At 37.2% G+C, this 14,282-nt stretch overlaps 1 protein-coding gene across 3 annotated transcripts in view; it reads left to right on the forward strand.

Annotated features, from left to right (window-relative positions):
* Positions 1-14,282, forward strand: part of ESCO1 (establishment of sister chromatid cohesion N-acetyltransferase 1) — a 33,533-nt gene that overhangs the window by 16,277 nt on the left and 2,974 nt on the right. For 2 of the 3 annotated variants that reach the window (XM_027731260.2, XM_027731261.2), the window contains exons 8-11: positions 1,980-2,111; positions 9,877-9,966; positions 12,578-12,721; positions 13,546-13,733. In XM_027731260.2, coding sequence (XP_027587061.1) covers positions 1,980-2,111; positions 9,877-9,966; positions 12,578-12,721; positions 13,546-13,733 — 554 coding nt within the window. Of the gene's footprint in view, positions 1-1,979; positions 2,112-9,159; positions 9,283-9,876; positions 9,967-12,577; positions 12,722-13,545; positions 13,734-14,282 lie in introns of those variants that run through there. The other variant, XM_039379070.1, reaches the window with a different exon arrangement.

Below are 14,282 nucleotides of genomic sequence, written 5' to 3' on the forward strand. Positions count from 1 at the left end.
GACTTGCTTTATGTAGCTGATTTTCTAATTCACATGGTGGAGTTTTTTGGCATATATTCCAAGCATCAAAGTAGACGTCCTTTTCACTTTTCCTACTCTAGATATAGGAGATATGTTCCCCATCTTCAAGGTAGGATTACTAAGTTTGGTTCAGTTGGTTCATCTTTAGGTAGTCAGCATACATCATTCTTCCTGCTGAACTGCCTTTTCTTCATCTTTCACGTATAAACCTTGAAAATGCAGTATAAAAATGCAGTATATTTTGGTGGCCAGAATGGGTACTTTGTTTTGAACTGTATTGCTGCTTTCAAGGAAATCTGCAGGTAAAATAAAACATGTTAGATTCAATTTTTGCACTTTTAGAAAGCTCATCTTAATCTGACTTTACAAATCTAACCTAAGGGTTCATCTTTCCTTTTTCCTTCAGAAAATGAACTTACTCCTGTTTCTCTTTCTGTAGGAATCTACTCACTGACAAACGGTTAAAGCAATGACTTCTCAGGCTCATCTTCTTTCTTTTGGCTGAGTTCCACATTTGTGCTCTTAAAGAGAAGTTCAGTTCTGAGTTTGTCTGGCCTGTTGTACCTTCAGTCTCTTCTTGGAAAGAAACTGATACCTGCAGTTTAGATTACACTAATGTCTGTTTGAAATAGGTTGCTGTTGTGTGGAGAATTGAAGAGTCACTTAGCCCTTAGACACATCTTTGAAGATGGAAGGAGTAGGAAGTGATTTGTAAACACTTCTTCCTGCGTTGCAAAATGCTTTCTTATAGAAAGTAGGCTTTTTTTGCTATGAATATTTTCAGCTCTTAGAAAACAAAATTAATTTCAGGTGATCTGTTTTCTTGCACGTTGTGCACACAGATCAATTTCCTTTTGAAAAACACCCTCAAATCTTTTTTGCTTAGGTAGCATACTTGTTTAGAGTATAGAATAACTTCTTGTTTCTCCATTGCTTGTGATATATGTTAAAATAGATTAAAAGTGACATCTTTTGCTGGTTACATAAACTCCATTTCCAAATGTAGTTAAAGAAAAAAAAAGTAGTTGAACATTAAGCTGTAGCTTAAAACTTTTGTTTTTGGATAGAGACTTCATTCTAGCTGGTATTCTTTTGCTCTTTACAAGAGGCAACCCCAGCACCTGATACTTTTTATTAGGCACTGACTCCTTAATCTGAGCATACTTACAAATTAGTAACACTTGTAATGAATACACAGTAAAACAATAGGTACTGAGTAGTGCCCTTAGTTTGGTAACAGTTGGTTATAGAGTAGGTGGATAACCTAGAGGATCATGAGCGAAATGGTATGATTTTTCCATTTGCAGTGTAGCTGCCATACAGTGTCTGAAAAATTGCCTTGGAATATTTAGTTTTTGTAAAAAATGTAAAGGTAGTTATCAGCTGTTGCAGATATACTGCTGATCTTACCAATTATTTCTGTAACCTTTGGGTTTTTATAATATCCTTCCAAAGTTTCCTTTCCAAAGTGGCTTGCCTGTGGCCCACCTCAAAGCAACTCGCAACTAAAACAACAGCAACAGAACTGTAGGGAAAACCAAAGAGTGTGGGGCTGGATACGGGAATTTTCTTTGTGGAAGATGATGATATTTACTGCAAATGGTGTAATGAAGGAAGAATTCTCTGTTCTTTGTGTTCATAAAATAAAAGTCATTTGTTCAAAAGTAGTGGGGGGGATGGAGATAATTTTTTTTAGGTAGAGTTTGCTCTGTGATTGATGCCTGTGCCTTTTGAGGCTGTGTTCGTTTTTAAAAGATGGAATTCTAAATTCTGTGCTTATTGGTTCTCCTGGTTCACCCCATTTTAGCCTTTGTGTTGAATTTCCAGAAGACATGTTATAAAAGGGATATCTGATTAGATAAAAGTTCTATTTAACTGTATTTACTGTGCAAGCAATTGACAAATACCTGTTTTGTGGGTTATTTGTTGGTTTTGGTGTTTTGTTTTTTTTTTAATAGGATGGAGGACAGAAGAGATTTGGTGCTATTTCCTGTAATATTTGTGGAATGCTTTACACCGTGTCAAATCCAGAGGATGAAACCCAACACCTGTTGTTTCATAACCAGTTCATAAGTGCTGTTAGATATGTGGTAAGAAAACCTTCTCTTTTTAAAGGCATAAACAGTATCTTTTGTTTGATGTGTACTAGTTAAAATTCATGTTACATTAAGTTGTGTTTTAATAAATTATTATTGCAGTAGGCCATAAATCATCCACTTTGGGAAATAAATGTTTTTAACAGCCATGGTAGACAGGTTATATGTAATGTTTAAAATTTGTTAGTAGGATAATGGTGTTTCATCACCATTGTATTATTTCTGCTACAATTACTTAATCTAGGGGAGGTGTGAGGGTAGTGATAGGAAAACAAAGGAACATCACTTCTGAAAATACTAAATACAGGTTTCAGTACAACTGGTGTTTGCAGCAGTTAACTTAATAGCCAGATAAAGGGCTGATTGTACTGTTTTTGTAATTGAGATGACTTTTGTAATCTTAGATGACTTCTAAATTACTTTGCCTTTAATTATGTGTAATTTGAAGAGAGACTGCCTAGAAATCCAGCTGATACAACTTCATAGTATATTGAAGCTTTACTGAATTTATAGTGAGATTTTAACCTCTAAAATACAAACTATTATTTATTATATATGCTATATCTGAGTATATCTCTCATATTAAAACTCAGATTTGAAAAAATGTGTACAATTTCAATTATATTGTAAAATCAGCTACTTCACAGTAGCTGATATTACAAGACATAGGAAATGCCTGTTCACATGTCTGAAATCCAGAACAGAATCCACAAAGTCTGTTTTCTTTATCACACATGTTACCTTCAGTACTCTACACTCGAGTAGATAAGACCTCCAGGATAACTGAACTGAGACCACCAATTCATTCCATATAGATACCAAATGGCTGTTGGGCTACTCTTAAATCTCAAGCACAATTTTATCTCAGTGTTTGCAAATACTAAGATATATCATCATAGCGAAAACTTTCATGCTTGAAACTGTCTGGTAAAATAGTTCTGGTATTTGTTCTGTTCTTGGTTAGTTTTTGCTGAATAATCCAGACATCTTAAAAGATCTCGTCTGATACACATTGGCTACGTTATAGGGTGGGACTGGGCAGAAAGTGTGATGGGAAGCAGTACATTATAATGGCAACATAAAATACATTTCCCCATTTTATTCCTGTTTGTCCCCTCCCGCCCAAGTACTTTCAGATCTTGAATGTTACCAAAGATGTAAACATAATTTACAGAAGATGATGTTAGTTCTTTTGGACAGAAGCTGGCAGATGAGTTCAATAGCTGCTTAAAGCTGCTATGTTCGTGTAGGTAAGAAGCTGAACTGAAGTTTGGAATATTTTGGAAGTCGGAAGAGCTGAAATTTCTCACTTGTATGCATGTCTAGAGTAACAACATAATTAACATAAATGTGAAAGAGCAGACTGTATTAAACCAGTCATAAATAACATTGTATAAAATTAGGTATGCTTTTAATTTGAGAAAAACTTTTCCTATTGTTTTCTTAGTTGCTAGACATCTTTTTAAAACTTCCAACAATGTGTACTCAAGCAAAATATTGTACTGTCAGCTCTATCTCTATAATCTTTTGAGACTCTAGTTGTGTTTTGTGACATTCTAGAGAGCTGTAGAGTGATGATTTAAATGGTTATTCTGGAGTAGAAACAGTAGACTAAGAGGCAAAAAAAGGGTTCTTCTAAGTCTTTAATTCCCCTCAGATTTTTTTTTTTCCTCGTAACAGTTTGACACTCAGTTTTCTGTGTGGGTGAGTAACTTTTGCCATGATAAATAGATAAGTCACTAGTCATTTGATGCAGTAAGTGGTTCATGGTTGATAGTATTGTGACAGAAACATTCTCACCTCCTCTTAGAAAATAATTTCAATTTAAGATAAGCCTTCTTGTCAGTAAATTAGTACACCAAGTGATTACTTGTTAATTCTTAGTCATCCAGAAATACCAGAATGATTGCCACTTATCCTGGTTTTTCTAGGAGGTTTCTGGTGGGGATTGTTGGGAGGATGGCTCAGAGGTTTCTAGATATTTGTATGTAGTTACTGTGTTGAGGCTGTAACTGCCTTCCTTTCCCTGACAGAGAGTGTTAACTGGGCAAAAGCATCATGGAATTAAAAAAAGTGTACTAGAGAAATTCTCAGTAACTCCTTGGTTAGACTTTGTGGTCCAGGAATGTCTGGGGTTGGTCTTTTAGTTTATTAGCTCTCGAGATACTCTTTTCTATGTAGTTAATATGTTTGGCATTGGCATCATTTGTGATTTGGAGGCCATTCTAAGGTATCTTACAAGCATTTTTCATTCTCTTGTCATTCACATTCTTCGTGCCATATGACGTGGTCCCAGTCTGACTTGAGAAGACTTTTCTCAGTTTTTCTCTCTTTTGAGCGTCTCCTATTTTGTGCTTAGTAGTTCTATTAATGATTTGTTTCACAAACTCACAAAAAGTGGGTCTATGTGCATTATCATGCTTCTTGCTGTGAACTGTGAAAATGGACGTTATTGTTAGTGTCATGCCTACCTGCATGCAGCTACTTTGTGGCTTTTTTGAAGTATTGAGTAGCCAGAAGGCAGTTTGCCTGTAAATAGTAAATTACTTACTGCCTTCAACAAATTAAAATTTTGTTTGTTCTTTTTTAAAGACGTGTCTTGCTTTTTTTAGTAAAAAATTTTGTTTTGGTCTCTAGAAATTTCTTTATGCCCCCAGAAGAAGGACAGGCTTACAGGGAGATGGTATTGGGACACTTGTTTTATCGTGGATGGCTGATAAGAGACAATAAGGAAATTGTAGGCCTTGCATGCAGAGAGGGGAAGTTTAATGACATTTTCTAAGTTTGGGAACAGAAGATTGGCAAAGACTGATGGGTTTTCTGAAGGATGACATTTGCTATTAATAGAAGTGTGCGAACTGAATTAGCAAGAAGGTAAGGTGGTCAAGGATAGCACTGGAGCAGGAATAGATTGGTTTGAGAGATGTCTCCTACTGCAGACAAATGAAGCAATCTGTCTCATGGTTCTTCTGGTATCAGACATCTGAAAGTCTCCAGAAAAGTTATGCCTGTCTAGCACGTGCATGCATTGGGTGATGACACACACATAAGTGTTAACTCCATTGGGATGGATGCTTTGTGGGATTGACGCATGGTTCAGTTTTATAAAATCTCCTAACTGTGATACACACAGTATCAGTTGTGTCCCCTCCCTATGATACCACATAGTGTCAACTTAGTACTTCTGTAAATTTTTTTGTAAGAGCGAGGCATTTTTAATGATGTTTTGAAATTGCAAAGCCAAAAACTTAATCCACGGGCATTTGCTAACTTCAAGTGCCTGATGTGAATGCAGTTAATCTGTTTGCATTTCAAGCTCATCCTATATCTTGAGCTGAAGAAAGTGGAAGAAACTGTTATTTGAGGAACAACACCAGGCGCCACTACAGGCTGGGGGCCAACCTGCTGAAAAGCAGCTCTGTGGAGAAGGACCTGGGGGTCCTGGTGGACAAGCTGTCCATGAGCCAGCAGTGTACACTTGTGGCCAAGAATGTCAACGGAATCCTTAGAAAGAGCCCTTCCAGCAGGTTGAGGGAGGTGATCCTGCCCCTCAACCCTGATAAGGCCACATTTGGAGTACTGCGTGCAGTTCTGGGCTCCACAGTACAAGAGGGACATGGAGCTCCTGGAGCAGGTCCAGAAGAGAACTACTGAGTTGGTCAAGGGTCTGGAGCATCTATCTTATGAGGAAAGGCTGAGGGAGCTAGGCCTGTTCAGCCCTGAGAAGAGGTGACTGAAAGGGGACCTCATTAATGTGTATAAATATCTAAAGAGGCAGTACCAAGAGGATGGAGCCTTCTCAGTGGTGCCAAGCAATAGGAAAAGAGGCAGTGGACAGAAACTGATGCCGGGAAGTTCCACCTGAATATGAAGAAGAACTTCCTTTACTGTGAGAGTGACCAGGCACTGGAACAGGGTGTCCAGCGAGGTTGTGGAGACTCCCTCGCTGGAGATACTCAAGAACCGTCTGGATGCAGTCCTATGCTGTTTGCTGTAGGATGACCCTGCTTGAGGAGGAAGGTTGGACCAGATAACCCACTGTGGTCCTTTCCAACCTGACCCATGCTGCGATTCTGTAAAGCTAGTGTCTAATCTGATAAGTTTACAGCTATTTTGTTGTAACTGCACCCAGGTCTATCTGTGAGCTTCTTACGATTTTCAGGTTAAAAACAATAAAGGCGATATTTGACTTCTTGGCACCTAAGTTTAATAGGATACTGGAATTGGAGATGATGCTGAACTTCACATAATCTTAGAAAGATTTCATGCTTGTCATGATTTACAAGAGTATACAAGTGACAGGACAAGGGGAAATGGCTTCAAACTGAAAGAAAGTAGGTTTAGATTAGATATTAGGAAGAAATTCTTCACTGTGAGGGTGGTGAGGCACTGGAACAGGTTGTCCAATGAAATGGCAGATGCCCTATCCCTGAAAGAGTTCATGGCCAGGCTGGATGAGGCTCTGAGCAATCCGATCTAGAGGAAGGTGTCCTTGCCCATGTCAGGGGAGTTGGAACTAGGTGATCTTTAAAGTCCCTTCCAATCCAGGCCATTCTTTGATTCTGTGATGAAAAACAGACCACTGAACAGTGGCTAATTATGTTGGAACCATCTTTACAACTATATTCTACATCATTCATTATATACATACACAATACCCAGTGAAAGCAACACACTGTAGTGGTAACTACTGTCCATACTATTTCATGGTGTAGTAGCAACTTCTTGTCTGTATTGCCCTTTTTGGAATGATCTCTTTCTTTTGTAATTCTCTTACCATTGCACCTTAATAAACAAGCAGAAGCAACCTTTTTTCTTGTTTGAATTGGTAGGAAAAGTTAGAAATAGATTAAAAATGTGTTAACTATGTTTTGCAGAGTGGTCTTATGTTCTCAAAGGATTACAAATACCTGTAGGATAAATAGACCTAACGTGGAGGGGAGGAGGGTATTGCAACAGCTATTACATACCATCAGGGCTCTGTGCAACACCAGTATGCCCAGCTGTGGTGATTAGACTCTATATGCCCTGCTGCTGCTGTCTAGAGGTAATCAGCTGTTGGGCATAGACTGCCAGTATCAGGGAGGAGTGCTGTAATCATGGTCTTTAACTCCAAGCCTTGCAGAATATGTATACTTGTGGGAACAGTAGCTTTCCTTTTAATTTCATCACAAGCAGTATATATCAATGCTTGGACATCTGATTCAGCAGTAAATAAGTATTAATGTCCTAAAGTAATATCAATTAAAAGGAGAGGAAAAGCAATTTTTCTGACACCGCAATAGAATATTATATATTGTAGACATGGACTATAATAAGGTGACCTTGTCATCTGCCTCTGTGAAAGATCACGTTATTTCTCAGTGATTGAAATATCTCGCGGACTGTAGTATTTTGTTTTAATAGTGTTAAAATAGTGGGGGTTTGTTTAAAAAGTGTCAATAGGTATGTTAAAAGACCTTATCAATCATCTTCAGACCACAGTCAATATACTGGTTCTAAACCATATTTTGTGTACTGTGGGTATCTAATAGGATCAGTCCCAGCCGCAGCTTTAGCACATTTTCCTTTAATGTTAGAATATGACAGAACTGTAACTGGTCTCGTGCATTGCTTCCATTTGTCTGGTTTAAAGGCAGGACAGTTCATTGCTTAGAAAAACTCAACAGTAAGGACACTAAAGGTGCAGATAAATATGTGAAGTGATAGTTTTTCTTTTTAAAATTATTAGAGCTGCATATGACTATAAAAGCACAGTATGGCTTTAAAATGGTTTCACTAAAAATCTTGGATGAGTTTAGAGTTTGCAGAAACTTTTTGGAAAACTGCATCTAAAAGATACATTTCTGAATAAATTCCAAAATACTTCAATTTAGAAACTACCCTTCCTGTGAATATCATCAGTCCCCATATTATACAAAGCACTTAAGAAGATGAATAGGTGGACAATAATGAAAATAATGAGACCTACATATTAGAGTCAATTATTGCATTTTTACAGAATTATTTTTAGACTCGTGCTAATATACTGTTGCTTAAAAGCATAACAACACTATGATGTTCAGAAGTGGTTTGGTTTTTTATCGGATTTCATTTTGTGGAAATTCCTGGCTATAACATTAACAGGATACCTTAATCTAAAATTTAGTGTTGAATTTTCTGCATTAGGCTTGCAACAGTCTGGATGCTGTACTGGCAGGATTGTCAAACATGTTGTATTTATTTCCTGAGTGATGGTCACAGTTGGTTTAAAATAGGCTATAAAAAGCTCTTACAGGGCAAACAGGAAGCCAAAAGGCAGAAAAAGACAAAAATTTGAGAGAGGTAGGGTTTGAGGTTGGAGAACAGTAATCCCTTCCTGAACCTTTTGATGCCTTTTCTGATAGTCTCAAGAGGCATGTCATAATCCCACAAATTGCACTTTTCTACTTCCCTGAATATTGTAATACTGCTGTTTACTGCCCTTTGTGTTCAGATCATAACGTATATAAATTCAAGCAGGATCTTCATTTGTGCAACTGCTACTGAGAAGAAAAGCAGACAGGATTAAAATGGTGTCTGTGTTGGAACCATTGCCATGCCAGCTGCTAAACTAATACTTAAATAGTTCCAGGGCTAGTAGCAAGTAGGTAAATTTCTAAAATTATTCTCTTCGTGTCTTGCTTGGGGTAAGGGAGTAAAATCAGGATGAATAAAATGAGGTACAGATCAAGTATTATAACACTGAACTTGACATTTTTTTGTGGTAGTATATATGGTATTCATACAGTGCCAAATTCCATTGTTTGGTCTTTAGTCGAACATCATTTTGTGAGAAGGTACAGATTTCAATGAGAATTATTCCATCAATATTGTTTCTTCAGAAACTTTTTTATTTAAAGTTGCTTTGAAGTAAGACTTGTAGATCAGCCTTTTTAGTGGCTGAAGTTACTTCTGCGTTCAGTATTTTTAGGTCCCATCAAAGCAACTTGAGTTCTAATATCTACCAGTCCCATCTTGCTAGATTTAAGTGGCTTTTTTTGTTTTGTTTTTTTCCATGCAGGTACTGCTCATTATTCACCACGAGTGTGGATCTGAAGAAGAGTTAATTACCTCTATTTTTTTGAGTATGTTTATACTTCAGATACACACAACGTAGTCTCCTTCCCTATTAGATTCTTAGAAGGTAGTTATAAATTTTTTTCTAGTATCCTTCTTGTGGCTTTAACAGTTATGATCAGTAACAAAATAAATTATTCCTTACATTTTGGGCAACTGCATGCCAATCAGTTCACTTAGAACCTCCTGGAGGTCTTTCGCATGCCAAACTTTTAAAACTGAGTGTGTATTTGTGGAGGTAACTATGTTAAAAAGAAATCTTTTAATAAAACTTAGGGTTTTCCCATTCACTGGACTTCGAAAAAAAATATTTACATAGGTTTGGAAATCAGTTATGTGAGCTGACTTTGCTACTTCTGTTTTAAAGTTGAGTTTGCATTGCAGTCCTGGGGGAAAAAAATCTAGTTGGGAAATTATAAGACACTTTCACAAATTGTTTTTAGATTAAGTTAGGTTACTGTGTAAATTATTGTATAAATAACATCATATTATATCTGTTGTGCTCTTTTAGAAAGCTAGCTGAAGTTTCCTTCTCTAGCAAAGCAGCTGCTAAATAATGTGAAGTCTCTGCATAAATTCAGTGTCTAGAACAATAATTTGCCGTTTCTGTTTGTAAAAGTATATCTTGTATATGGTTTAGATAAGTGTTTGTTTTATTTAGGGTTGGAAAAAGGAGAGAATTTTGGCTGAATATCCTGATGGAAAGATAATAATGGTTCTTCCTGATGACCCAAAGTATGCACTTAAAAAGGTATGGCGAGAAGGACTGGACTTGTATATTTTGCTTTGTTTGATGTTTTTGTATAAATAATGAAAATGTCCATGGTAAACTTTGTATAATTTACACATGAACAGTTGAAGTTGAACTCAAAACTGCAATGGTTCTATAGCTTTTTCCACAAACAGGTTAAATATCTTACTCTTAAGTGCTGCTGCTCTGTTCATAGAGGAGATGGGCCTGGGTAAGGGGTGGGAACAGTATTAACCAACTGACTTTTTAAAATACATTTTTTAAATATACTTGCTGAATGTCTGGCAGATATTTTGTGTAATATAAACTTCCTACTGTATTTAAACGAACTGAAATGTATTAACTTTATTATACAGCCGTCATTCTCTAGGTGACTTTCTAATAAAAGCATATTTAGGTGGAAAGTGGCCTCAAAGTCTAGTCCATTCCCGTGTTCAAAGCAGGATCTGCTCAGGTTATGTTGCATCTGACACCTTGTAAAAGTTTTACCACTAGGCATTTGTCTGACCTCTTCAGACTCTGTTACAGTGCATCCATAATTTTAGGAAGTTTTCCCTAAATGTCCACCATAATCTCCATACTGCAGTTTAAGTTCATTAGTACTAATCATACTGATGTCGCTATAGAAAACATCCTTCTTTCCTTCTTTGCCACAGCTTTTTTGTGCCTGAACAAACTCTGATTTTTTTTTACTTTGAGGAAATTGACCAGATGTGCTGGGTTTTTTAGTTTGTACTCCTAAGTAATGTTTTTTAGAGCTCTATTCATTGTCATGTTCTCCTCTAGATTATTTCCATTTGTGCCATGACTCATGTCTCTCTTGAAACTCTCTAAAACCGCACACAGCACACTAGCAGAGACTTAGAGCAGGAGGGTACTTTGGTGTCTTGCTGGCTGGCCTGTGTTCATACATCTCAGTATGTCATTACATTTGTAGCCTGGCATTGACTGTGGTTAGCCTGGGATTTGCTGTGACTAACAGGAACTTTTTTACAGTACCACTGTCAGAGGGTCACAAAATGGCTGAGGTTGGAAGGGATCTCTGGAGGGTGAATTGATGCCCAAGAGAGGTCTTGCTGGTGGCATGACTGTAGGAGTTTTTCTTTAGTCTAACTAGAATTTTTTTAAGTTATTAAATTGAAAAGAAACTATGAATTTTCTTTTTACAACATTTAATGCAGATAAGTTTTTTGTTTAAGTTTGCTTCTCTGGTAGTATAATCTTAATTTTAGTACATCTGTTGCACATTCATTTTTTTAATATAATGGCTGAAGAAAAAAAAATACCAAAGTGCTGCAGAAGAAAGAAAGACTATAGCAAATTAAGCCATTTAGGATAGAGTTCTCTAAAGCTGAGAGAATTTACAGTTGTCACCACTGTGGATGCCTGATTTCAAGAATGGTTACTTACTGTTTCAGACTGGGTAATTGGACTTGTCATTAGATGGTTGGTACCTGAAGGTTAGATGAGAAAATCAAGAGTAACTAATACCATGTCTTTTAGAAGTTATTTTTAAAGCTTTTTTTTTTTTTACACAATTTCCATTTTAAAAGTACTAATGGGCAAAAACTGATACACAGGAAATTCCACATGAACATGAGGAAGAACTTCTTTACTCTGTGGGTGACCATGCACTGGAAAAGATCACCCAGAGAGACTGTGGAGTCTCCCTCCCTGGAGATATTCCAGAACCGTATGGATTGCAATCCGGTGCCACGTGCTCCAACATGACCCTGCTTGAGCAGGGAGATTGGAACAGATGACCCAATGTGGTCCCTTCTAACCTGACCCATTCTGTGACATTCACAGCATCAGTAATTCTACTTTTGCGTTACTAATGTAATTACAACATGCATTCAAGAAGCTTATACCATTTAATGCACCACATGGGAAAGGCCACCTTATTTCTGTCTCACAGGAGATGAGGAATGATAGAGGCTGCTTCCAATATCCAATTGTAGGTACAAGAATCCACAAGTAAAATACCAGCTCATGCATAAGGTTTTGTTTGCATTCATGCTGAAGTTTCTGTTTCTTCTAAACTTGCTAATATTAAACAAAATTTTATTTTTAGTTTCAGTTATTCTTTGCAAACCCAGTGGAAGAGTAGGAAGCTGGGGGAAAGAGACAACAGTTACTTATTCCTTTACAACAAATGCATACATTTTCTACCTGCCTTGGCACTGTCAGCTTTCATGTGCTCAAAACCCTTAATGGATTAGTTCTTTAAATACTTTAAAAATAACAGAAAATCTTGAACTAAACTCTTTTAACTTTTCCTGTGGGTCTCATTTACTTCTAAAATACCATACTCCATACTTCGATTATCTGAATTTTCTCTATTAGCCTTTGACCACCGTTCAAGTTTGAATTTAATGGAAGTTGACTGAGATCTCTCTACTCTTCCTATTTCCAGACGAGTATTATTGAAGGAACATTTTTGTGGACCAATGTGTTGCAAGTTACTTAGGATAATCCTAAACTTCTGGAATAGCTTTCAGTATTCTAGATCTAGATTCTCCATCTTTGCAAATCTGTGATTTTAATGTAAATTTATAGAAATGTACATTTATGTGTGTTTCTTACACAGCATTTAAACTTATTTTGACAGGTCGAAGAAATTAGAGAAATGGTAGACAATGACTTGGGATTTCAGCAAGCTCCACTCATGTGTTACTCTAGAACTAAAACTCTTCTTTTTATTTCTAATGACAAAAAAGTTATCGGCTGTTTGATTGCAGAACATATCCAGTGGGTAAGTGACTGAATTGGAGAAAGGCAGTCTGTGTCTATGCTTAGTGATTGTTCTTCATAGCAAATAAGCATTTTGTGTACGGCTTTTCCACAGAGGAAGAGACTTTGGGTGGTAGACTATTCTGAAATGTAGTCGCTCATTTTTATGTGGTTGACTCTGAGCTGAGACACATGGATGGTGTCATACTTGGCTCAGACCTGCTCATCTAAGAACTTGCTATAGCTGTTGTGCTACCTCAGGCTCTCCTCTTGCTTGTTGACAAGCAGGTTCAGCTTCCTACCCAGCAGAAATGCAATATGGATGAAAAAGCGTGTGTTCTGTATGGTTGTGTTGAATTACAGTGGGATTGAACAGCTCCACAGCACACAGAAGCAGAGGGCAGGACAAGAAGTCATGCTGCCACCAGCGGTACTAAACAGCGGTGTCAGAACTTTGTCACATAATCTGTCTGTTCCCTTGTAAACTGTCCTACTGCTTTTCTAGTGTCCCTTGGGAGTAGCAGACAACAAGCAAAACAATCTTAGCCAAAGTCAGAGAAATTGAGGCAAACACTTTAATACAGGTGGTAGTAAGAAATGGATTATTTGTTGCTATTATTTTAAGTCAGATAAGCTTTCGAGGTGGGTATTTTTGTTTCACCTCTGTCATCTCTTCCTGTTTTGAAATTGTTAAGACAAATTAAATGAGACACAAATACACAATCTTTTTGGTAAGGCATTTTAGCAACTAAGTATGAAAGAAATAACATTGATAACATTGATTATTTTTTTAAGTCATTAATGATGCTTTTATAAAGACACAATTTTTTTTTACATCACTTGCAGGGCTACAGAGTTATAGAAGAGAAGGTTCCAGAAGTCAGTTCAGAAAATGAGAAAGTCATATTTGAAAGACAGAAAGCATGGTGCTGCTCAACCTCTCCAGAGCCTGCTATTTGTGGGATTAGTCGAATATGGGTATTCAGCATGATGCGTCGAAAGAAGATCGCTTCTCGGATGATAGAGTGTCTTAGGTAATAGTTAAAAAGTTCCTCAGTTACACATGGTTTAGATAGAACTCAGTCCAAGCCATTTGTTGCTTTGGGTGTCTCAAGCTTGTATTTTCAAGCTGCCGGTGATACTGAGGATGTAGATTTGAGCACAGTTGACAGTTCCAGTATTAGATGGAGTTCAAAAACTGACATCATTATTCTGCAATAGCTTGTCTTTAACAGAAATCTTTAGGTGCAATTGTAATGAGTCACCTGGCAGACTTCCAGTGAGCTTGGGGGAAGTTCCTCCGGGGTAGTTATGAGTAAAGGATGCAAGACTGGTTTTGGTCAAAGTGTGAGATTACCCAAGTGTTACAGACTGGGATTGAACCACTCAGTGATTGTCCATTCCTTAGAGGTAGAAAGAGGGAGGGAACAGAGACCCAGTGCATCAAACTGTTTGATAGTTTGGTGCCTTCCAATTGTTGTTTGGTGGTTTGTTTTTTTAATATATACTCAAGTTCACTGAGCCATTTATGAGATATTTTCAATTTCCATGGAGCTTTAGTAGCTAGTGATGAGTGTATTCAA

Source organism: Pipra filicauda, unplaced genomic scaffold, assembly GCF_003945595.2.
Source record: "Pipra filicauda isolate LSUMZ 115617 unplaced genomic scaffold, ASM394559v2 scaffold154_size2910363_pilon, whole genome shotgun sequence".
NCBI classification, from domain to species: Eukaryota; Metazoa; Chordata; class Aves; order Passeriformes; family Pipridae; genus Pipra; species Pipra filicauda.